Source organism: Amphiprion ocellaris, chromosome 6 (genome assembly GCF_022539595.1).
Source record: "Amphiprion ocellaris isolate individual 3 ecotype Okinawa chromosome 6, ASM2253959v1, whole genome shotgun sequence".
Lineage (NCBI taxonomy): Eukaryota > Metazoa > Chordata > Actinopteri > Pomacentridae > Amphiprion > Amphiprion ocellaris.
The window spans coordinates 11,929,612-11,955,739 of record NC_072771.1 but is presented as its reverse complement, the minus strand read 5'-3'; the positions used below and the strand labels follow the sequence as shown (position 1 = coordinate 11,955,739).

General features: G+C 38.4%; 2 protein-coding genes across 3 annotated transcripts in view; one reads left to right on the top strand and one right to left on the bottom strand.

Moving 5' to 3' along the window:
* The window catches only part of tacr1a (tachykinin receptor 1a), a 126,819-nt gene that overhangs the window by 30,787 nt on the left and 69,904 nt on the right, over positions 1 to 26,128 (bottom strand). The window contains exon 3 of the mRNA XM_055011410.1: positions 1,895 to 2,045. Within this exon, the coding sequence (XP_054867385.1) occupies positions 1,895 to 2,045 (151 nt within the window). The remainder of the gene's footprint in view (positions 1 to 1,894; positions 2,046 to 26,128) is intronic.
* LOC111566716 (uncharacterized) lies at positions 16,880 to 23,034 on the top strand. Of its 2 annotated transcripts, XM_055011408.1 has the most exons (9): positions 16,880 to 18,129; positions 18,315 to 18,455; positions 18,558 to 18,733; positions 18,846 to 18,982; positions 19,204 to 19,297; positions 19,389 to 19,724; positions 19,813 to 19,969; positions 20,064 to 20,191; positions 20,326 to 23,034. In XM_055011408.1, exons 1-9 carry the CDS (start codon positions 18,033 to 18,035, stop codon positions 20,644 to 20,646), a joined length of 1,587 nt encoding a protein of 528 aa, XP_054867383.1. In that variant the 5' UTR covers positions 16,880 to 18,032; the 3' UTR covers positions 20,647 to 23,034. The 2 variants fall into 2 exon arrangements, with proteins under 2 accessions (XP_054867383.1, XP_054867384.1); XM_055011409.1 differs by lacking the exon at positions 18,315 to 18,455 and having other exon boundaries at positions 16,895 to 18,129; positions 20,326 to 23,033.

Below are 26,128 nucleotides of genomic sequence, written 5' to 3'. Positions count from 1 at the left end.
ATTAAAAATCTGTCCAGTTTTTTTTCATATCACTTAAAACCACTAAATTCAACTTCATCGAGTCACAAGTAATGACTACCCTGGGCCCAGTTGTTCACAGAGTTTAATCTGGATCACAATGATCTGGATTTTGAAATCCCATCCATCTTACCTCTAAAGCAACACTGGCATCACCACAATCTAAATAGCAACTATTCAAGATAATCAAATCCAGATTATCAGTGCTCTAAATGGGACTACATGTCACAACACAGACAGTTTACTAAACAGCATGTAGAACAGCCAGCATGGAGTCACTTTTAGTGTTTTTTGTTTTTTATTTGAGGAGAAAATCTTTCCCCTTCTTTTTTTTTTTCTCTCTACTCAACTGATCTACAACCATTAAAGCCTACTATATTTCATACACAAATATGCTGTGGATATTTTGGACATCTGCTTTAAAACATAAGAATGTGAAAGGTAAGAATAAAAGAAGGTTCAGTTTTCTTTTTCATTGTTGAGCAGAGCAGCTTCAAAAGCTCTTCTTGTAGGAGGCACAATACGACCTGATAACTATGAGCTGACAGCTGTTTGAGAATGTATTTTATGGGGACAAATACTTGTTTTTTTGTGTTTGGTTTTTTTTTTGCTTTACTGAAATTCATAGAAGGTACCCTACTGTCTGCTTCATCTGTTTTGCACTGTAATGGTTAATCTTGTCTGATTCACTGGCTGTAGAATGCAGGTATACGCCATCCATCATTTTCAGCATTTTTCTTCTTTTTGCTGACTGTGTTAACATTTTCTTAACAGGAAACAACAACCTCCGAGCAGCAATGTCCTACACTGAAAATTTCAAGTTTTGCCAAGGATTTGGATTGTGCAATAAGGCAGCCCTGCTTGTTGTTTTGAATGGAATTTTCCATTTTATTCCTGTATGCAAGCGTTATACCACAGCAATTCCACCCATCACTATTTGAGGGAACACCAAAGCTGCATACTTTGTTTGACTCCAACCATTACAGCTGTCACTGGATAGAAAGAGAATATTTCAGAAACAGGTTTTTTCCTCTTAAACTGAATGATAGGTGCAATTAGATAATCATGTTCTACATAACTAAGAGATTATTGTTAAATCAAATGAAGTGCAAAATATAAATAAATGGTACCAATATATCATGGGAATCATAGATATTATTTGACCAACTTTGGAATTTTAGGATATTTTTTTCCTGAAATCCCCTTGAATCCACCCTGATCTGGATAATAATGATTTTTATTTTTATTTTTTTGATCACAGGTATCCAAGTGCTTTTAAACTGTTTTGAAGCACACACTGAAGGTTTGATCCCGATTAAAACCAAGACTGGATCACATGATCTAATCTGATCAGAATTTTATCCAATCCATTAGCCAAAATCTGATTACTTAACAGCATACTGAAGTAAAACTAAATAAACTACAAAAGCTACAAAAATGTATCTGACTGAATGTCTTCAGCCTCACCCAAAGAGACCAATGTAATCATTGCAGGCATATTTATTATATTTCATGTTCTCTACATGTCTCTGCAGGTGTCTTCATTAGGAAAGTATCCTCCACATCACTTTAACTGATCACACCTGGCATGCACTAACAGTGACAGATGAAAAGTGAAAAACAGACAGATGAGCAGAAAAAGGAAGGCTGACAGCAAAAACAGCAGATGAAGAGACTGAGGTGAACTGAAGGGACAACAGGTGGGCTGGAAAACCAACAAAAAAAGGGATGAAAGTAATTTTATGGTACTGTGATGATTATTTCATCCCAGTACTATGTGTGTGTCCTGTTCAGAGCTGCACACTACAGAAGTGTATGGGACAAGTATTGTGATTACATTAGTTAGGAATCCAGAAGCTGCAGCAGTGCAGGTTACCTTGCGTTTGGCGGTCAGCTGCTCCTTGTAGCGGTCAGAAGAGTCTCCAGGGATCTCACTGGCCCAGAGGGTCAGTCCCACCACCAGGTAAGCACAACCCATCATCAGCAGTGGAAGGAAGTAGATCAGGATGGCCACACACACATAGTACCTACAAGGACACATACAATAAATGCTATATGAAACAGAATTTTAAAAATTGGATTGCTATTACTACAAATTATTTCTAGCTGCAGATGTACAGATTCAGATTAATAAACCTTGCAGCAAATAATCCAGGAGGGCAAAACTTGAACCAGAGTCTCGCTACTCAGGGTATCAACGCCTAATAGATCTTTTAAAAGGCATTCATTACTGAGCGTAAGTCAGAGGATGATAAAAAAAACAAACAAAAATAACATCCAAGTCATTAAGAAATGGAAGGAATATGGCACGTGTAAATCTGCCTAGAGCAGGCCATCCTCAAAAACTAGACCCCCATGCCATCAATGACTCCTCTGAAGGAGTTACAAGATTCAATGGTTGAGATGGAAGAGACTGTACAAAAAAAGAACTGTTTCCTGTTTTTCACCAGTCAAAGTTTTATGGGAGAGTAGCAAGTAAAAGCCACTGTTCAAAACAGTTTACAGTAAATGCTGACTAGAGTTTACTTGAAGGCATGTAGAAGACTCTGAAGTCAAATGGACAAGGATTCTTCGATCCGATGACCCAAAAATGGACCTTTTGGCTATCAGATTACACACCAAACAATGCACATCATCACAAATGCACTATCCCCACCACAAAGCATGGTGGTGGCAGCATCATGATGTGGGGATGCATCTCAGCAGCAGGCTTTGGAAGGCTTGAAAGGGTAGAGGGAATGAATGCAGCAAAGTATAAAGAAATACTTAAGGACAACCTGATGCAGTCAGCAAGAGAACTGTGACTTGGGAGAAGATTTGTTTTCCAGCAAGACAATGACCTGAAGCATAAAGCCAAAGCTACACAGAAAAGGTTTAAAGACAACAAAGTGAAGGCTGGAGTGGCCAAGTCAGAGCCCAGACCTCAATTCAATTAAGAATGTGTGATTGAACTTGAAAAAGGGCTGTTTACTCACAATCCTCATGCAACCGACAGTTTTGCAAGCAAGAATAGGGTTTAATTACATTGTCCAGATGTACAAGATTGACTGATACCTATCCACACAGGCTCAATGCTGCAATACAGCAATAAAAATAGCAGCTTTAAGCAATGGTTAGATATAGTTAGTAATAATTAGAAACATTGTCCTCAGTCTTGATTATTTTAAGTTCATGTCGGTGGTAGTGGGCATTTTAATACAAGACATCGTCATCTGTTTTTTAGTGTGCCAACCTTCTTGTACCCTGAAGCACTGACGTAGCAAGCAGTAAAATAAAAAGTTACTCATTTGAATAGAAACCTGAATCAATCATTAATGTGTTTGCCAGAGGAATTTAGAAATAGCTTTGCTTTGTAATGTAATTTAAGTTGCGAGAGCAGCAGATAGACCTCTGTCTTAGTGACTGTCCAATAAATTTAAGCCCTCTATGGATTAATTGAATATGACAGTTTCAGTATTTAGCTAATGATTTGCTTATCTATCACGGACACAGTGTGTGATCCTATTAGCTCGCTGTAAAGTGTGTTAACCGTACTGTGACTGCAGTCCACCTCCACATGTGCACCATAGTCTGTGTATGTGTGCGTGTGTTAATGTGCATTAAACTGTGGAAAATTATATTTTCTCTTTGTAAGCTCTTTAGAGCATTACTGTATATGGTGTTTAACTGGGGCTGCACAGTGGTGTAGTGGTTAGCACTTTCGCCTTGCAGCGAGAAGATCCCTGGTTCGCGTCCCGGCTTTCCCGGGACCTTTCTGCATGGAGTTTGCATGTTCTCCCTGTGCATGCGTGGGTTTTCTCCGGGTACTCCGGCTTCCTCCCACAGTCCAAAAATATGCTGAGGTTAATTGATCATTCTAAATTGCCCGTAGGTGTGAATGTGAGAGTGATTGTTTGTCTTTGTATGTAGCCCTGCGACAGACTGGCGACCTGTCTAGGGTGTCCCCTGCCTTCGCCCGAGTCAGCTGGGATAGGCTCCACCCCCCCCAGTGAGGATTAAGCGGTGTATAGATAATGGATGGATGGGTGTTTAACTGTGTTCAGAGAGGGTGGATCACTGACTCCAGGATCCACAGTGGGTCAATCTATTTTCCCCTGTCGATGCTGCAGATGAAGTTCAGAGGCTGCAATTATGTTAATCCAATTGAATACCCGGGAACGCAGGAGTTTTTATCAACCAAAAGCTGGCTACAATGCTGAGATGCACGTACATGCACTTCAGAGAACATGTATTGCCAAACAAAGTAGAACACATCAGAACCCTCAGAGTGCTGAGTCTTTCGCCTGAAAGGGGCTCATCTCCATTTAAAACAGACGGGAGTTGCTTCTACCCAATATGAGCAGTACTGATAATATGTGCGTGTGTGTGTGTGTGTGTGTGTGTGTGTGTGTGTGTGTGTGTGTGTGTGTGTGTGTGTGCCTTACAGATGTAGTAACCCTTGCAATTTGATCATAACCTTGATCTTAACCAAAGATGATTGTCTTTTGGCAGACATTGCCCTGAAAATCGATTCCATCCAGACATGGTTTCAGTCTTTGCTAAGAAGTGAACCGAGTCATAATAAAGCTGTAGAACAGCCTGATCTTGTTAGATGGTAAATGCTCCACACAGGTATTTCCAATTACTGCTGCTGATTGGACATGTGGTCAGGTTGAAGTTGGGTACCACCATGCTGAGGATCACATGATATCACCAAAATCTATGTTGTATGGGATAGATAAGTAAGATGTAAGCTATCTCACGATTACAGTTTGAGTCACACCCGAAGGTGAAATGTTACCATCTATTACTTGTGAAAATTATGCTCACTTCTAAGGGAAAAGTAAACTAAATTCTTTGGTGCTGAGTTGAACTCGGAAAACAAATTTGTTCTCTCAACTAAGAACAACAGTTGTGTGCACAGGGCTGATGTTTGGGAACATGGAGGGCTGGAGTCACAGAGGGAAGCGCTGTAGCTTATTAACAGCCTTTCACTTTATTTAACTATTTCCACCCTGCTATTTAAATGCAACCTGCTGGAAGTTCTGGAGGGCTGCAAGTCATGACACATTTGGCGTAGAAGTAGTGTAATACTATTATGATTGAAATGGATGTAGCATTGGTGGACACCGTGTCTGTTGCATCACATTTGTTATGGAAACAAATCAGATTCATCAGATTCTGAATTTTAAAAGCTGCTGAATTTCTTACTTTGAATTTTTTTGCATCAAAATTATGTATGTGAATTTTTTTATGCCTGAATTTAGCTCATCAAAATTCTAAAAACCAGTTAAAGATTCAATATCTTCAAAATTCACCGTCAAAAAAATTCGATGTGTTCAAAATTCACCGTCAAAAAATTCAATGTTCAAAATTCGCCATCAAAAAATTCAATGTTCAAAATTCACTGTCAAAAAATTCACTTCACATCCGGGGGACTCAGGCGTAAACAATCGATCCTGGCCAAAATCAAGCCAACGCCCAGCCAATCACGTGACGCTGCTCCGGTCATGTGACGTGGATAGTTGATCTCACAAGACCGAGGTCAGCCACAGCTACCAGTGTGAACGAGGGCGCTTCAGTGAGTGTATTAATCCTTTTTCTCCTGTATGTGGTTCGTTTTTGTGGGAGTCAGTAACCTGTAATGCATGCCGTTAGCCACGCTAGCACAGTGCTAGCCACGTTAGCCAATACAGCACTAGCCGCGCTAGCACAGTAATAAGGGCACACTGACAGCACGTTCTGCAGCTGGGTAGTTGAGTAACAATTTTATAAACGCACAAATGGGCGGAAGTGTGATTTATGCGCCCGAAAATGCAGTTAAATCACAGAGCAGTGTAAAGAAACTGGTCACCTAGCAAACTGAATTAGTCTCGGTAACACTTTGTTTATTATGTGTGTTTTCTGCTCAAGTTAATGTTCTGGTTTGTTTCATTTTAAATAACTCCTGATCTTGAAAGGTTTTAAACTGTGCAGTCAAAGTAGTTACAACTGTGAGCGCATACCTTGAAATGAACTGCCCTAGACTGCCCTGTTCATAGCCGACTATTCTTTCACAGCATGCTGTATCAAGAGTTATTGTGCAATGATAGATAAATGCAGCCCATTTTTTCAACTGTTTCCTGTTTAGTATGTGTACCCTAGATTGTTTTGATAGTTTAATTTTTTGTAGCCATTTATTTAATCCATTTTAATCCACTCCATAGCAACACCGTCTGAACTGACCAATCTGGTGAAATTCTGGACTGGATGGGAGACTCCACCAAGAACTCTCTCCGCAGAAGTAGTGAATGACAGATACCCCACAGCCTCCACCTGCTATGAGACCTTACATTCCCAGGACATTACAAGGACTACGCATCATTTAAGACTGACGTCCATGGCCTGTATTTTCTCTAGTTCGTTTTACTTGACTGACAAAACTAAGTGCACTGTTGGATTCATTCCCCTACCTGTTCTTCCAACTCACCTGACGGTTATCTGGCTCAAGTATGCATGTTTCTGCCATATATTTAAAGTATCTGAAGTTAAGAATATTTCTGGTGAACAATACATGCAATCACGGCATTAATGCAGGAGTTAAAAATGAACTGGACTGTACTGACTTTATTTTGTCACTGGTGAATGGGATGGAAATCCGTTGCAATATTACAAAACAACAGCATATATATATATATATATATATATATATATATATATATATATATATATATATATATACACACTTTATACTGTATGCCAAATACTGCCAGAGCAAAAAATATTTTTAAATTGCCTGTCACTGTCAACCTACTTCGACAGGCATTTTTTTGCACATTGAAATTTGAGGTTGTTTGAATGACACTATCTCAGAACAATGATGAAGAATCTATAATATTGAACAAGTAGATCAAATAATCTCAGATTATGGGTGAGTTGAAATATGAAAAAAATGAAGTTGTCTATGAAAAGTCTAATCTTTCAAACCTGACATGTTGTTTTGTGTAATTTCTTTGTAAATTAGCCCTGCATCCAGTCATTACCACGACATTGGCATAATGGAACCATGACCACATATATTGTTCTGGAGATAGTGGCATTTTTCAAATAGCAAATTTTCATGCTTTAACAGATAAAGTTTTCAGATACCCGTAAAATTTTACACAATCTCAAATATCGTGAAATATTTGTTGAAAAGTCTTTTGTGTTTCAAAAGGTGTGGCTGCATTAGACAGACACAAATGATGCTTTTTTTGTTTATTGTTTACATGAATAAAACTAAATTCTACCAAAATGACCCAATACTCAAAATGTCTTATTTTTAAGGAACCAATCAATTTTAAGTTTTTAATGGCTTTTTTCGGATTTGTTTAGTATTATGGCTGTGACTGAACTGATAGAAATTGCATTTGAAGACCTCAGAGGGATTCTTAATGCAATATTTCACAAATGTATGAGGTGTCCAAAAACTTTTTTCCACCACTGTATTTAATAGCAATCTGATATGCTTTTGTTGGCAAGACAAACAAGTGAAAATTTCAAGCTTTTATCTTGAATTATTCTTGAGATACTGATATTCAAATAGCCTAAAATTTCAATGTGAGAAAAAAAACCTACTGAAACTAGGTCTATGGTCCACTTAAAATAATCTAAGAAAGTATTTGACATACGACACTAATATTTCACAGATACCATTATCTATACATGGGACAGACATATTAAGTTCCAGTAAGTTGTAAAGGTGCTCTGGGGATGTGACCATTCTTTGTTGCCCAGCTGGTCTTCAGAGTGCACAGTTGCAATGTACTGATTCCTGTTTTCTTTTTCTGAGCTGATAAGATGGTGTAGCTGTGTCAGTGCATTTAAAATATCTGGGCAAACTTCTACTTGGTCGGATAAAGCATTTAAAAACACAAGTTCTTGTGTGCAAGTGAACTCTAAGAAGTCCAGATCCAGAGCCATGCATCTGAGACTATGCTCCAAACGAGAACAAAGTCTCACATAAAGATGATTTAACAATAGTTCCTAGAACAGAGAAAAACAAAGTTATATAATACAAACCACCAATGGGATTAATGACTTAACCTGACTGAAAGACTAGACTGCCCCATTAGACACTTTTTTTCAAACAAATTAGAGGAGGGTACACATACTAAACAGGAAACAGTTGAAAAAATGGGCTGCATTTATCTATCATTGCACAATAACTCTTGATACAGCATGCTGTGAAAGAATAGTCGGCTATGAACAGAGCAGTCTAGGGCAGTTCATTTCAAGCTATTCGCTTACAGTTGTAACTACTTTGACTGCACAGTTTAAAACATTTCAAGATCAGGAGTTATTTAAAATGAAACAAACCAGGACATTAACTTGAGCAGAAAACACACATGATAAACAAAGTGTTACCGAGACCTAGACTAATTCAGTTTGCTAGGTGACCAGTTTCTTTACACTGCTCTGTGATTTAACTGCATTTTCGGGCGCATAAATCACACTTCCGCCCATTTGTGCGTTTATAAAATTGTTACTCAACTACCCAGCTGCAGAACGTGCTGTCAGTGTGCCCTTATTACTGTGCTAGCGCGGCTAGCGCTGTATTGGCTAACGCGTCTAGCGCTGTGCTAGCGTGGCTAACGGCATGCATTTCAGGTTACTGACTCCCACAAAAACGAACCACATACAGGAGAAAAAGGATTAATACACTCACTGAAGCGCCGTCGTTCACACTGGTAGCTGTGGCTGACCTCGGTCTTGTGAGATCAACCGTCCATGTCACATGACTGGGGGAGCGTCACGTGATTGGCTGGGCGTTGGTTCGATTTTGGCCAGGATCGATTGTTTACGCCTGAGTCGCTCCGATGTGAACAGTGAATTTTTTGACAGCGAATTTTGAACATTGAATTTTTTGATGGCGAATTTTGAACATTGAATTTTTTGATGGCGAATTTTGAACATTGAATTTTTTTGACGGTGAATTTTGGAGACATTGAATTTTTAACTGGTGTTTAGAATTTTGATGAGCTAAATTCAGGGATAAAAAAAATTACATACATTTTGATGCAAAAAAAATTCTAAATATGAAATTCAGCAGCTTTTAAAATTCAGAATCTGATGAGTCTGATTTACTTCCATAATTTGTTACCGTTTCAGTGCAGAATTTTTAGAACATGTTCAATAACATCAGTACTGACTTAACCACTTTTAGGAAGCTGTTTTTTAGTGTCTAGTTTATAGTTTTGATGAAGCCAGAGTAACAATGTATTTTTTTGCTCTAATCCATGTCTCTTATCCATAGAGCTCAGGGATGATTATTTTGGCCTTTCAGTTGTGGAGTTGTTACTGACTGAATTTATATATATATATATGTGTGTGTGTGTGTGTGTGTGTGTGTGTGTGTGTGTGTGTGTATATATATATATTTATATATATATATATGTGTGTGTGTGTGTGTGTGTGTGTGTGTGTGTGTGTGTGTGTGTGTATATATATATATGTTAGTGGTGGGATGTGATTTTAAAAAATAATCTAATTACAGGCTTTGTAATTAATCACAATTAATTGCAGTTTTGTCAAATAGCAATATTTGACAATAAGTGAAGTTTTTCAATTCAAATAAAATTGTGGTTGACAGTTGAATCAATGAATAGACATGTACGTGTTTAGAATTTAAAATTTATTTTAAAAAAGGAAAATGGGACATAGAAAAAAGTGATTTTGATGACTTAAAGCCTGAATTTAGTTGATTTTTCCACTGTATGGCACATAAAATCAGCATAAGTAGTTCAAGGAGCTTCAGAAAGTTGAAAATCCATGGATTTATTCTGTTCTCATCTTTTCTGGGTCTGATAAATGGTGTAATTTTGATGGTTCTTTTTATAGGAATATCAATTGTTATTTATGTAATTTTTGTATAAACAAAATTTTTATAATTAAGTTATTAAAAGAGATGTTTTTGTTGTTTAGGTTATTCCTCCTCCAAGGAGGCAGAGCTTCGACGGAGTAAAAACTTAAACCACAAAAATGTTTCATTTCTATTTATCTGCATTTTTCATCTGTCTGCTACATTCACAGATTACAGCAAATCTAAGTGCAATTATAGCGATTTTACTCAACATTTTAGGACTTTCTGTAAACTCAAGCACTGTCTAGAAAGTGGTCTATTATGGGATGGCTACACCGTTAGCCCTTAGCATGACTCGTAGCTAACGTTAGCTCTGGTGCTAACAGCAACATGTTTTACATTGAGGTGATACCGTCAGCTTGAAGTGACGCAGTGATCAGAAAACTCTTTGTTGTACACTGGCAACTGATTCTGAAAAAAAATGATGCAGAAAGTCTCACCCTGCATGTTAGGAGTGTTGGTTCCTTACCTTGTTATGTATGGAACACTGGAAGTCTGAAACTGTGTTTCTTAAACTGCCATCAATAAACTGTAGTTTCAAGATGCTAAAGCTCAGATATGATATTGAAAGCTTAAAAAGTGTCCAAATTGGACAGCCTATCTACAGGTGTTCCTCAAGGGTCAGTGCTCGGTCCCCTCCTCTTCTTGACATACACAACCTCTCTTGATACAGTAATCTACTTCCATGGGTTCTCATACCATTGCTATGCTGATGATACCCAGCTCTTCCTGTTGTTACCCCTGGACGACCACATAGTCTCTGGCCGGATCTCATCATGCCTTGCAGATATCTCAACATGGATGAAAAAATGTCACATTCAGCTCCACCTCTCTGGAGAGGTGGAGAAAACACAACCAGGCTACCTTGGTTGTGTGCAAGGCAACCCTTGCACACAACCAGGCTTTTATCCAAGCTGCCATCGGGAAGATTTTTAAAAGAAAACTTTCTGCCCAACAAGCTCAATCTTGTCTTCCTTCACTGTTCACCAGTGCCTGACTTCACTCACTGCTTCCTGTGCTTCTTCTTCATGGCTACAGACTTTAGGTTGATTACCGCCACCTACTGGGCTGGAGTGTTCATCAGAGTTACCGGTGTGCCAGAAATGAGGGAACTGAGGAGGGTGCAATTAATTGCGTTATTAGTTTTAATGCGTTATTGTCCGCTGTAATTAATTAATCAAAATGAATGCGTTAAAGTCCCAGCCCTAATACACACACACACACACACACACACACACACACACACACACACACACACACACACACACACACACACACACACACACACACACATATATATATATATTTAAACCAGCCTAGAGCTTAAGTACTTAACTCTCATAAGTCAGGAGTTGCTTCAAAGATAAGACAGGAGGTGGTACCAATAACAGTTTTGAACAGTAAATTGTGTGTACTTAGCAATCAGGTTCTGTGAGCTACTGCCACCTCTGTTGTGTCTAAAATCACCCCCTGTCTATTACAAAGTTTATATATAGTAGTACATAGTATTTACACCATAAAACCCCTAAATACCCCGTAGTATTTATCCATTTTGGAGTGGCCTCAAAAAATTATGTCTATTACATGTACAAAACATTCTGCTAACAACTAAACAATGTGTCATAACTTACAGATATTCAAATTTTAGGGTGCAGGTTGAGGGGTGAATGTTGTTTCTGTATACATTTTTGGGTGATCATGTGAACAGAATTAGTTAAAGATCCCCTACAGTGAAAAACAAATGTTTTAACTACTTATCATGTGCATATGGTTTTTTTTATATGCTGGCAGTTTTTGGCTAGTTGAAAACCAGACGTGCTGCTGCATTCTGGATCATCTGCAGAGGTCTGACCGTGCATGCAGGGAGGCCTACCAGTAAGGACTTGCAGTAGTCGATGCGTGATATTACGAGAGCCTGGACCAGGAGTTGTGCTGCATGTTCAGACTTGAAAGGTCTGATCTTCCTGATTTTGTACAGGACAAACTGACACGACCGAGCAACGGAGGCCACATGAGCCTTGAAGTATAGTTCAATCATCAATCATGACACCCAAGTTTCTGGCAGACTTTGTGGATTTGAGATGGGTTGATTCAAGCTGGACGTTGATTTCTTGTTGTACAAGGGACTGGCTGGGATGACAAGGAGCTCAGTGTTGGAGAGGTGGAGCTGAATGTGACATTTTTTCATCCATGTTGAGATATCTGCAAGGCATGATGAGATCCGGCCAGAGACTATGTGGTCGTCCAGGGGTAACAACAGGAAGAGCTGGGTATCATCAGCATAGCAATGGTATGAGAACCCATGGAAGTAGATTACTGTATCAAGAGAGGTTGTGTATGTCAAGAAGAGGAGGGGACCGAGCACTGACCCTTGAGGAACACCTGTAGATAGGCTGTCCAATTTGGACACTTTTTAAGCTTTCAATATCATATCTGAGCTTTAGCATCTTGAAACTACAGTTTATTGATGGCAGTTTAAGAAACACAGTTTCAGACTTCCAGTGTTCCATACATAACAAGGTAAGGAACCAACACTCCTAACATGCAGGGTGAGACTTTCTGCATCATTTTTTTTCAGAATCAGTTGCCAGTTGGATATAGCTATGGAAGGTAGGTTTACAGTGTTTGAGTTACGTATACTCAAACTGTCACAAGTAGCAGACTGGTGGAGCCAGCAAACTTTGACATAAACCAAAAGTTTTTTATACTCCCTTAAGGCCATGTTTGACTTTTTTGAGAGTTGATGGGAGACAGAAACGCCTTTTTCAATTAAGCTGTGACGTAGCGAACATTTAACTCCAATGACTGATCAGAAATTTTGTTGTCTTGGCCTCTGGACATCATGAAACAATCAGAAAGAAAAATTACAAATTGCAGCTTTGAAAATAACTCCTAATGGCCAAAGTTTGGTTTGTTTCTTCAAGGTTTTTCAGCAGTTGGCCAACAGTTGGTTTTATTTGCTTCCTCTACTCTGTTTATTACAGTCATGTGTAATGTAGCCTGTATCACTACCTTGCCATGACACTATGCAGCCCAGTTTATTTGTCCCAAAGCAGGTCATGAGAACAAGACAAATTTTCTTTTCTTTCTCTTTTTGCAAAATTTAAAAAGTTTACTTTCATTTGTTTCAGAACTATGTGGAAACACATTAATGTATAATTAATGCAACTCATGTTACGGCGTTTATTATGCATGGTTATTTTCATGGAAAGAACTTCTAAATATGTAATTCTGAGGCATGGAGATGGGTTTTAAAGGTTTAATCAATGATCAAAGTGAGACTTTAACTGACAAAAGAATAAAAGAAATACATATAAATACAAAGTAACACCAAAAGAACAGTATGACATAAGACCAGGATATATAGTACAATAAAGAATCTCAGACGTGCCTTCAATATTTGTTTAATCTCAGCTCACTGCTCTGTAGACTGAACGTAATGAGAGTCTTGTACTTAAGGCAGGGTTGAAAGGATGTGTTACTTAGAAAATGCGTTCCAGTATTATTACTAAATACCTGCTTTGTTACGTTCGCAGGATGCTTCTAGAGAGCAGTAAATGAGAGAATGAGGAGCTGAAACTGGGCACAGTTCAAATAACATGAGCATCATTCTGGTTGTTTGTCTCTCTGTGTGGTCTTGTGATAGACTGGTGACCTGTCTGGGGTGTAAGTCAGCTGGGATAGACTCCAGGCTCCCCTCAACCATACAGAGGATAAAGAGGTATATAGATAATGGATGGATGGTTGATTCTGGCCGGTCGGCATATTAGTCATTAGCTCAGCAGCCACTGTACTTCACCAAATAACCCTAAACGTGCTGCTAAAACCACTTATTTCATGAGGATCAACTTTGCTATTTCACTTTCTGCTGTGACCAGGCTGCAACAAAATTAGGAGGAGGTAGATGGAGAGAGTCTTCACACACCTACACAGACCTGTGAAGAGGTCTGATCAGTGCAACTAATTGAAAATACCCGTGTGGGTGGATCATGGCTGTGTAGAGACTGGAACACAGTTGTAGATAAATCCTCTGATGCTGTGAAGAGTTTTGTTTGCAATGACACTAATATAATAGTGGACATATTGACTTCTGAAAGGCTGTGGTAAACAGGAATGTAAATGATTAGTATCAATGAGAGTGATGCAGCATATTTACGTAGCTGTGGCTTCATAACGAGAAAGCATGTTTTAACTACAACTGCATTGAACTGTGGGAAAACAGACTAAAAGCACTCTCAAAAATCAAGCATTTGCAGTTTGCATTCCAACTTTTTTTTGAGTGTGCTTATTTCTGTCATTGTGTAGCCACATACTAAAATTTTCCTTAAAATTACTATGTAACTGGGACACAGCTATGCATATTCCTGCAGGTGCATGTGAACCCACTGGCATCACTAAACACAACAGAAGTGTTGTTAATAGAATTAGTGACACCTGTGCTTTTTTCACACTCTCTTTCTCCAATGAGGAGAAATCCAGTAAAATCTAATCTTGTGTTTAATAAACCAAGTCAAACATTTCTCGACACCAGTCTAAGCACTACTGCATGTTACCCAGAGCCAACATCCACACACCAGCTGCAGACAGTGTTCACTGTGAGGCTGAGGAAAATCAATGCAGAGAAAACAGAAGCTGCCGCAATCTACTTACTCTCAGAAATGTGATTTGTATACACACAAGTGCCCATAGGAATAATGAGCTTGGAAGAAAACTCTTAAGTAAATCTATTTCTAAGTGTGTGTGTGTGTGTGTGTGTGTGTGTGTGTGTGTGTGTGTGTGTGTGTGTGTGTGTGTGTGTGTGTGTGTGTGTGTGTTTCAATGTGTTGTTTAGACTAATACTGTGTATCACATTTGTTTTTTGTTGAATACAGGTTGTGTTTTTGGTCACTGTAGAAGTAACCACATTAAGTGCATCGTCCGCTTAGTGTCTTTGGCATCCTTTATCGAATCTGTTCACTGAGAGAGTGTGAAATTGACTGTAACAGCTTGCTAATGTCCTTACATTCAAAAAGTTAGGGTGGAAACAGGCTTAGAAAAAAAAAGAACAGGCAGTCAACATTTGTGATTAATCAGCATTGCCTGAAGTAAGTATTATAGCTTACATAAATAGGTAAAAGCAGGTGAAAAGAGAGGCAGGTTAACATACACGAACCAGCCAAAACATTAAAATCACTTGGCTAATATTGTGCAGTTCCACCTCGTGCTGACAAAACAGTGCTGAATCATTGGACAGAGGTCCACTGAGGGTGTTGTGTGGTTTCTGGTACTGGGATGTTGGTAGTGGATCCTTTGGGTCATACAGGGCCTTAGTGGATCAGGTTTGTTCTGACGGCTGTACTATGAAGCAAGATTAGTGGGTTAGTGAGGTATGTTGAGCTTAAAGTCAGAGTTTTCAGTGTCATGAAAGTGGCTCTCTTTTTAATCTGCTAGAGCTCCATCATAACTGATGCTTTGAAGCTAACCTGGTTCGGAGCAGTTCATGTCAGAGTCTAACATCTCCTTTTTAACAAATCAATTCTCGTTATACATTGTATAATGACAATAAAGAATATTCTATTCTATTCTATTCTATTCTATTCTATTCTATTCTATTCTATTCTATTCTATTCTATTCTAAATCAATTCCTGATGATTCTTTATGAGTGATAAAGATTCTCAGTTGTATCCCTCATACAGCTGTATGTTACCACTGGATGAAATTGTGTAGTGACACTATCACACACTGAATGCATTGTGTTGCCATGGGAACCCAACATGTATTTAGTAGGCGATGCAGAAATTGCATAAATGTATTTTTATATTTGGTTCTCCTTTGCTGTTACCTCCGTTTACACTGCTGGTACTGCAGCTCATAGAACATTTATTAGAAAATTGATAATTCTACTAGAATTTATTACAGAGAATATTCACTCAACACTAATTTCACTTTGATTTGGCCAAAAATGAAACTGATATTCTGCAGTATGGCAGAGTGTTAAACCTAAGTCTGAGTACACTTATGAGTAACTTCAGTACAATATCATGTTTAATATATGAGGCTTGAAATTTAACAGCTCTGATGTGCAGCTGTTCATTAGAAATTGATCAGTAAAATAAATTATATGAACACACATTTAACAGTTTTCTACCAGCATTCCTGTTCTGCATCATTTACAGTAACAACACTTTGTAACGTCATGTCATTTTTATATTTTCCGTAATAACAACTTGTTGATTGAAGCAGCACGATTGTTTTATTTTGTGCGGAAGAAGTCAAATGCCCCCTTTTATGGGAACATGCACAGAATTTGCAGCAGAAAGCCTGAATTAACCAAGAAAGTTGATAAGTACCTTTGTGATACCCATTACCTCTGACTGGGATTGTAGTGTTTGTTGAGCTGACTTACACGAAGAAAGCCTGGTTGTGTTAAATTTGCTCATAGTTCAACCCTCTGGTGTGTGCCGTGGGCACTAAATCTGGTGAGTTCGGAGGCCGGGTCAGTATCTTGGGCTGTCATGTTCCTTAGAGAGGCTGTTGCCATCAGTGAGTCCCTACCATCGGAGGGTAAAGTCATGTCCACATGAGCAGCAGGCATAACAGCAGAACATTTTGTTGTCATGAGATAATCAGTGATATGTGGTCTTAATGTCAGTGGTTTCAATATTGAGGCCAACAGTGTATAACACTACCATTCAAAAGTTTGAGGTCACCCAGACAATTTCATGTTTTCCATGAAAACTCACACTTTTATTCATGTGATAACATAATTGCACAAGGGGTTTCAAACCATCAATTAGCCTTTCAATACCATTAGCTAACACAATGCAGCATTAGAACACAGGAGCAATGGTTGCCGGAAATGTCCCTCTGTACCCCTATGTACACAGCAAATTCAAAAGTGTTAAAATTCCAGTGTTAGTGTTGCTAGTTAAAAATACAGTGTCAGTTCAACACTTGTTTAGTTTAATTCAACTACCTGAGAGTTAGTCCCTCAAAAGAGTTGGTGATAATACACAGAGTTACATTTAAACAACTCTGTAAAGTGTTGATTTTAAAATCAACACTTAATAGAGTAACTCCCAGCATTCCAACGTATCTGTGACGTGTTTGCCTAAAGAGCGGGACGGATAGAGCGGCTGCAGCGGAGCACAACTGTCTTTTCCCTTGTACAAATGAGGATCTTTGTGCGCTTAAATGAATGTCGGCACGTTTAATTAATAACACTTCTATGCAATAGTATTTTATTTGTGACAACAATAGGTGTCGCTGAAACCTGTCTGCAGCTAACATCGCGGCAAGGTAAGTTAGCATGATTGTTGTATGCTATTTGTCGCTTTTGCACACAAGTGTCGATAAATATACAAACATATGTGTAACCTACATGAATACACATTTGTTTAACATGCTACATTTGCACAGCTGCACATTTTGTAAGGGGTCAGAGTTTGCTAAAGTGATGTAACACGTGCATGGCAGGTTAACCAAATATTTCCCAGAAAAAAATCTGAAGGCCACTTGTCATTTCGACAATCAAATCCATGTCAAGTTGGTGAGGAGTGCAATTAGCTTTGATCTAGTCTTGTCGAATGGTTGTTGGCATTACATGGAGCGGGGGTGGGGGTTCGGTTGAGCTGCTGCTGCTTGCCCGAGACAGCTGCTGCAGACTTCCTGCTGTATTCTTCCACCGGAGGAACACCTCCACACACCGGGCCACCACACCAGCCACGCCAAGCATTGCTTCGTTTAAAACATTTTAAGTTTAAAAAACGCTAACTTTTCAAGCTAACGTTACCGCAGCCACACATGCTGGTGAATACCACTTACGTAGCTGTGCATCTTAACGTCGCTGCCACGTTTATGTCTCAGGGCGACGTTATTTTGCTAAGCTAACGGAGCATAGTTGATAGTGTACCGCTGTTTACGGGTAAGTGTGGGTGTTTATAGCAGAATAACTAGCGAGCCGTCATTCTAGCAAGCAGGCCAAGCTTCAGTAGCACGTCACTGTGCTGGTGGCTCCCATCGTCCAGGTAGCAAGTAATGCTAAAACTTAAAACGAATACTCAGAGTCTAGTAAAGCTAGGCAAAATGTTCCTGCCTCTACACATCCATGGTGATCATAGTGTAAATGATGGCACAGTGTGGATGTCTTTTGTCCTTTTTTCTTCATAGTGCATCATGTTGGTTAAGGTGCGATTTGGTGAAACACAGAAGTATGTCAGAGTGGCTGAGACTGAAGATGGCTATGATGATTTCAACACATTTCTTCAAAAAGGTTGGCATCACTTTTCATACAGCCCACAACGTTTCTGGCTACATGTTATAACACCTATTGAATTTATGTGGTATTCGAATATTTTGTTTATGTTAGCCATGTCCTGCCAAAAACAAGCATGGAAAATGCCAGGTAATGTTCTTATTGTATTTTTTCTATTGCTCTAAATCTAATATTTTTATCAGTTATTCAAAAGTTAGATCTTCCACTTGAGACTGAGCTGCACTTGACAGATGAATCAGGGACAGAAGTTGATGCAGATGTGTTTGAGGAGCTCTTGCAGGCAGGGAACCTCACTGTTAGGGTGGCATTGGAAAAGTCAACAGGTGAGACTCAACCTTGTTAGGGAAGGAGTATAATGAATATTGTGGAGAACACATGATTTTTTTTTTATTTTGTGTTTACATTTGGTAAAAAATTGTTTACAGTTGTACTTCAGCATGATCTTTCATATACTTCGCTGGAGTCACCCATGTCAGACAGCTCATCTGGGTCAGTGTCAGGAGTGTCCTCGCTAGCATCCTCTGATTCATCAGATGCAACAGTGATTGTTCATACAAACGGAGGGAGGAGAACCCATGCTGAACGGGAATCAGCAAAAGAGGTGTGTTGCTTTTGTAACAAATTCTATTAGTTATCAGATATCAGACACAAAGATGTTGTATAGTTAAACTGATGGTGATGGATAATTCTAACTATTATTCTTTATCTTTTAGATGGTGAGAAATGCTCTGAAGGCTAAACCAGGTGGACAGTTTATTTTGGATGAATATGACAAAATGAAAACATTGATGGATAGCACAAGGAGAAAGTTGGTAAACCTTCTTGTGGCCAACATGGTTGAAATTCATGGGTAAGTTTCATATTCATAATGTTCTTTACTTAATATAGAAATTATTTTTAAAACAAGCATACTCATTGTAAGGGATTGCATATCAGTAAAGCAATGTTTTAAGGCTAAAACATTATACAAAAACTAAATTTGAGGGACTGCTACTAACTGAAGCAAGAAAAAGCAAAATTTGTATCTTTTAAACACTGAATTGTTGTAGCAATGCCATGTTTATCTTTCAGGAGGAGCCCACCCATCTCTGTTCGAAGTACATGTGCTCTAGGCATCATCTCTCTATTTCCCAGCCTCAGAGATCCATATTCGGACAAGGGATATGTAAGTTTATAAATTAAAAACTTGTATGTCAATTTATGGACCAGTAATATGTTTGGAATTTATGTAACAATCTATTGTTTTAATGTTACAGGAACACTTCTATGACCCAGAGAGTGGATCTGGCTACTTGGCCTGGAGGATAAAGACTGTTCAGCGCAACACTGCAGCTCAGCCCCAGAGATGCTCCACAAGCACAACCTATCAAGATAGTCCAAAGAGAAAGAGGGATGTTCTCTGCACTGATAAGCAGCTGCTTGGTGAGCACTGTCATGAAGCAATATCCTTTTTGAAACATTCAACTGATGAATCAGCCATCAAAGAGCGAATGAGGGCCACATTTCAGTACCGTCAAACACTGGTTCAAGATCAGCAGTGCTCTTCGACAGTCTTTGACATCTTCCCACGATTCCTCGACATCACTGGCTTGGTAAGAAAGACAACTTCTTTTGTAAGTGAATTGTTACTCAAAGTATATGCTTAAGGTGCATGAGTATACAGTGTGTGTTTTCCTGTAGATTGAACAAGACTTCACCATGATGTTTGGAGAGGAAGTGTCGGGCAGATTTTTGGCAAAATGGCCTACCTTTTTCAAGCCTAGAATCCTGGCAGACTGCAAAAAACTGACTTCTAATGAGCACATTGAAGAACTCATGTCATTGCAGCATGACTCAGGTGGGTCTGGTTAGCTTGGCTCATTCTTCTCTTTGAAATGTCTCAATTATTTATGATGTGAATGAGTCTAATATTTCTCCTATTTTTCCCCTAGGCTGGGACAGTGATCTGTCCAGCATTCTTCTGTTGGTTCACCTGCTTCCTCCCACCCCCAAAGGCCACAAGAAGAGTGCTAAAATCAGCCCATGCCAGGCTGTTGACCATGTTGTGAGATATTTGCAGGTATGCAAATAGTAGTGTTGCAATTATTCTGATGATCCTACTTCTTGGGTTGAAGCACTTTTTATATTTGCTTAGGTAGACATTTGAACTTAACAACGGCATATTTTCTCATAATTCTTTATGTTTTGTTCAAGATGGGAGCCAGTGTTGAAACCTTCCTTGCTGGTGTGGAGCCGGGCCAGCCCTTCCTCCTTGGTGTTGGTGAAAAGAAGAGCAGCATCCAAAGATACTATGTCATCATTGATCACAAGGCCATCCCTTGCAAGGCACAGACATCCCTTGCAGCTTTCGATGAGCTCTTCAAAGCACACTTCATCTTCAGCGTCAGTTACCATGAATCCCTCTACAACTTCTATACGTTCATCCAAACCACAGTTTTTAACATTGACATCGGAAAGGCTAAGGAAACTCCCAGAGTCAAGGAACTAAGAGCAAGATTTTTTCATGATGCTTGAGGGGATAAATATCCATGGATGCAAATATTTTTCTTTGTTATGTCTGTAAGGCATGCCACAAAAGTTCTGCACTGCTTTGTCAGCATTTAAGACTTCACCATGGTCTATATCCTGGAAAGACATTACGCTTAAAATGTGGACAGCCAGGATGTTCTTCTTTGTTTTGCACTTATTCAGGTTTCAAGAAGCATCTTGTTCATTTCCACAGAGATGTTGCTGTGACTAATACTGCTGACAATGTGGACACTCAGAATGAAGTTGATGAGCCCTCAACTTCACAGACAGTCACCAAAGCCTCTCCAACAACTACCCAGCTCTCTGTTGACAATGATCATGTGTTAAACATGTGTGCTTCTGTTGTAGCACAGTTGCAAGCATCTGGTGTTGCTGAGAGCACAGTCCAAGCAATGGTGGGATCCATGGAGGACCTTGTAAATGACATTAATAGACAAGCAAGAGAGGCAGTTCTCAGCTGTTCTTCAGAAATTCAAGGTACGGATTTGGAAAAGAAGGTGGAAAAGTGCTTTGATCAACTAGGAAATCCTTTCTCATCCTTGAACACAAGAGTAAAACGTCAGAAGTTCTTTGAGGACAAATGGGAAATTGTTGAGCCTGTCGAATATGTTCTTGGGGTGCGATTTGATGTTCGCAGAGATCAAACAACTGGCGTTTACTGTCAGGTCCCTGTAACAGATAAATTTGTGTACACACCCATCCTGGGAACTCTTAAGTCAATGTTCAAGAACACTGAATTATGTGAAAGTTTCTTCCAAGCCAAACATCACGAAGAAGGCATTTATAAAGACATATGTGATGGTTCATACTTCAAGAGTAACATTTTGTTTTCTCAGAAAAAGCATGCTCTACAGATTCAACTTTATTTTGACGAGTTTGAGACAGCAAATCCCTTAGGTTCAAAGAAAGGTATTCACAAACTCGGTTGTATTTACTTTATATTGAGGAACCTGCCCCCAAAATATAATTCTGTGTTGATGAATATACATGTTGTGGCACTCTTTCACTCACAAGATCTGAAGACTTATGGGTTTGATGAGATCCTAAAGCCTCTTGTTGACGATCTTAAAATACTTGAAACACAAGGAATTGAGGTGCCTTTCTCAGACTCACCATTACTTGGTTCTGTTATACAAGTAACGGGTGACAACCTAGGTTTACATGGACTGTTCGGTTTTGTTGAGTCCTTCAGTGCTACATATTTCTGTAGATTTTGTTTGACAAGTAAGGATGAGTCACAGTCTGTCTTTACTGAAGATGACCCTGGCATGATTTTTCGTACAAAGGAAATCCATGCAAAACACTGTGCAGCTCTACATGAAAATCCTATGTTGAGTTCCACATTTGGTGTCAAAAAGACATGCTTGCTCAATACATTGCATTTTTTCCACACCTCTGACAACTATGCAGTTGACATAATGCACGATTTACTTGAAGGTGTAGTACAGTACGAACTCAAACTTGTCTTTCAGTACCTTGTAAACCAGAAGTATCTGTCTTTGGAATCATTGTCACAGAGGATCCAAACTTTCAACTATGGTTATATTGAGAGAAAAAATAGACCAAGTGGGTTGAAAATGGATGAGGCTAGCAAGGATCTTGGATTAAATGCAATTCAGTCATGGTGTCTTGTAAGAAATACTCCTCTTATTTTTGGTGATGTATTGGAAAGAAATAACTGTTACTGGAATCTGCTCCTCCTCTTGATTCAGATTGTGAATATAGTTTTTTCACCCATTGTAACTAACGGTATGACATACTATTTGAAGCACTTGATTAAGGACCACCATAAGCTATTTAAATGTTTGTTTTCACAAAAAAGATTGATTCCAAAGCATCATTTCATGCTACATTATCCACGTTGTATTCGAAAAATAGGTCCACTCCTTCATGTATGGTGCATGAGGTTTGAGGCCAAACACAACTTTTTCAAAAGATCAGTGAAAAATTTCAAAAATATCACAAAATCATTGGTGAAACAACACCAGAGACAGTTAGCTTACCACTGGGAGAATTTTAATTTTCAGAGGTTTGAGTTTGGTCCAGTGAAAAACGAAACCATTGATCGCCTCGAGGGAGGTGAGGTTTTAAGTTCTGTTTTTGATGTTAATTTATATTGTGAAGTGTCAACCACGAATTGGGTGAAGAACTATGGAACAGAATATCAGATTGGTATGTTTATTTGTACTGGAACAAAAATGGAAATACCTATTTTCAGAAAGATCACCAACATCATTGTGCATGATGGGCAAGCTTTCCTTTTGACTTGCAGAGTGGACACTCTTTATTTTGATGATCATTTCAATGCATACTGTGTTGATGAGAGAGCAGATTCATTTTCTGTTTTCCCAGTTAAGGAACTGATTTATCACAGACCCTATGACAAACAGTTTTCTAATGAGATGTGTGAAAAAAATATACATTGTGCCACACTGTCATATTTTGTGACCTGTGTTGTATTGCAAAGCAGTGCTGTTTTTATGTGGTGTGCTTGTTTGAAATACAGGCTGATTCAAACTGCAACTTGTGTTGTTTTCTTTGTAAAGTCAAGTGACATGCATTGTTTTGGGAGTAAAATTGGGGGTTATTATTTGATTCCCAGTAGTACTTTTAAACTAAATAATAAAAGATTTTTATTTAGATTAGAATTTTATAACACTTTCCATAGAGTTAATATAGTTTAAACCTTATTCAGTGTTAAAAACTACACTAATAGTGTTGACTTTTAACACTACACACTAGTATAGTGTAAATTCAACACTGATGTGTGTTAAATTTCAACTACTGAGAGTGTTGTTCCAACTCTGTCACAGTGTAAACTGTTGAACACTTTCAAAAGTGTTGTTTTAACTCGATCTAGAGTGGACCAATATAAACACTTTAGAAGTGTTGAGATTAACTCTGTAGGAGTTGAATTAACACTTCCAAATTTGCTGTGTAGATATTCCATTAAAAATCAGCCATTTCCAGATAGAATAGTCATTTACCATATTAACAATGTCTAGACTGGATTTATCATTCATTTAATGTTATCTTCATTAAAAAAACTGATTTTCTTTCAAAAATAAAGACATTTCTAAGTGACCCCAAATCTGTACCTCAATCTGAAGTGCTTCATCCTAATTCCTCCAGACAGTGAATCATGAAGCACAAGTGTAAATCAAGCAGTGCTATACTGATTTCCATGATTGAAGTGACTTTGTAGATGGTAGGATTGTTATTGTCAGCATCACTTGGAAAGGCTACCGTTGTTGAGATTTTTGCACTAAATATTGATGAAAGGACAGAGAAGTGTCTGTATAAGGAGCTTTATTATCAGGCAAATCTGACTCATTCATAAACCTAATTTATTATACTTTTCTCTTTATATTTTACTAATTCATTTGTTTTTCAGCTTAGTTTGATGATATACACATATCTATCTATCTATCTATCTATCTATCTATCTATCTATCTATCTATCTATCTATCTATCTATCTATCTATCTATCTATCTATCTATCTATCTATCATCTATCTATCATCTATCGATATTGGGTATTTGTATAACAAATATTCCTCATGCTGTCTGGACTGTGAACTCTGACCTCAGGTCAAAATCTAAATCATAGCACCTTGTCTGTCAGCTACAGAACACTGGATTAATGTTGATATGTAAATAGCATGTAAGTGTATGGGTACATACACATGCATCTATGCGCTCTGATACACAGCATAACATAACACATACAAACACACACAGTCACTTTGCATTTCAGCATATGAGCATGTGACAAATAAAGACTTGAATCTTGAATAATGACATATACTTTGTGCATTTGCTTTTTTGACAATCCGTCTGCAAAAGCTCTACTCTTCTAGTATCAGCATACCATGCAACACAGTTTGGTCCTGATTGGCACCCATAGCCTGATATTAATGTCTCAAAACTATGAACACGTCTCTACAATCACAGCTGCATTCAAATTAAACTAATTTTCTCTTCATTATATCATGGGAATTGATGTACATCATCAAAAGTGACAACATCAGACGCAAGTTGTGAGAACCCTGCAGCTCGGCAACAGCAACGTGCATATTACTGCCAACATCTAGAGGCGGTTGATGCTCACCTTTTGCAAAGTTGATGAGCAGATAAAATAATGTAGAAAATGCAAAGTTGTAATGAAAAGAAGCGTTAAAGGACAAAAGTCTGAGACCACTAGTGAAAATACCTTCCATTTCACATTCATAGATATATAAACATGTGCTAAATATACATGATTTTTGGAATGTCTTTGTCTTGTGAGTTCAGAGAGAGCAGCCAAATACAGAACACAGGGAGCTGGTTCAAAAACACCTGAATTAAAGCAAGCTTTACTTGAAGCTATTTCAGCAACAAAAAACCCTGATCCAGGCAGGAAACAAAAGCACAGGGAACAGGCTGAGGTTTACAAAAATCCATAAAAACAACAAAGGAGTAAAAACTAAATAAAGCACTAACTGAAAACACTGGAATTTTGCATGAATTACACAAGTGAGATATACAGGCAAGTTACAAAGACAGGATTCACAGGTGAGCAGAGGGAAGATTCACCAGAAGACATCGGGACTCTGATGCAAACGAACGGACAAAGAAAAAGGGGAAGCAGAAGGTTTGATACATCACAGGCCTGTTTCAGAAAGCAGGGTTGACAAACTCTGAGTTTAAAGCTGAACTCTGAGTTGAGTAACTCTGAGCTGCCAAAAGGTTAGTTTGAGATGAGCCAGACGTGATCACCAACAATGGTTGCACAATGCTTGTTGGTTATATTTGTGTCCCACTTGATCCAGAATCATTCTGATGTTAAACAACAATAACATCATGAGATCAAGGCGGCTGCAGTTTTTAGTGTCAGGCACCACAGTTGCTCTCCACTGACTACATGGTCTTAGTACACAGTGGCTCTCACTTGATCTAGCAGCTGATTGGTTTTTAGATGTTGACTCAACAGTATGACGTTTGAAACAAAGTTTTGTTTATTGTATTGTTTTTCATGAAGAAATTTCAGTTTTTGTCTGATTTTGAAGGTTTGTTATGTTAACAGAATACATGTTATGTAGTTGATTGCGCCATTAATCGAGAGGCTGAACACTTTCAGATTGCACATCATAAATTGTATCTAACATTTATTCTAGTCCAAAGTACAGTTCTGTGAATCATTGCAAACTAAATACTGTCTAGATATGCATGGTCTTTACAAGTGCATGTAAACTTTTTTCACAATGTATATTCACGTTAAACTGATTTTAATAGTGAAGTATTTAACAACACAAAATCAGTATGTGAGGATTCCTACAATAGCATCCGTACAGATATTTCAATTCTGATCGTCTAAATATCTTTATATCGAATCAGGAATGAAAGTTATTGTCTTACATTTCCTCCATTTATTAGTCTTTTCAATGCATTTAAGTAGTTTGTGATGGACAGGTCTGTTTAGTTATT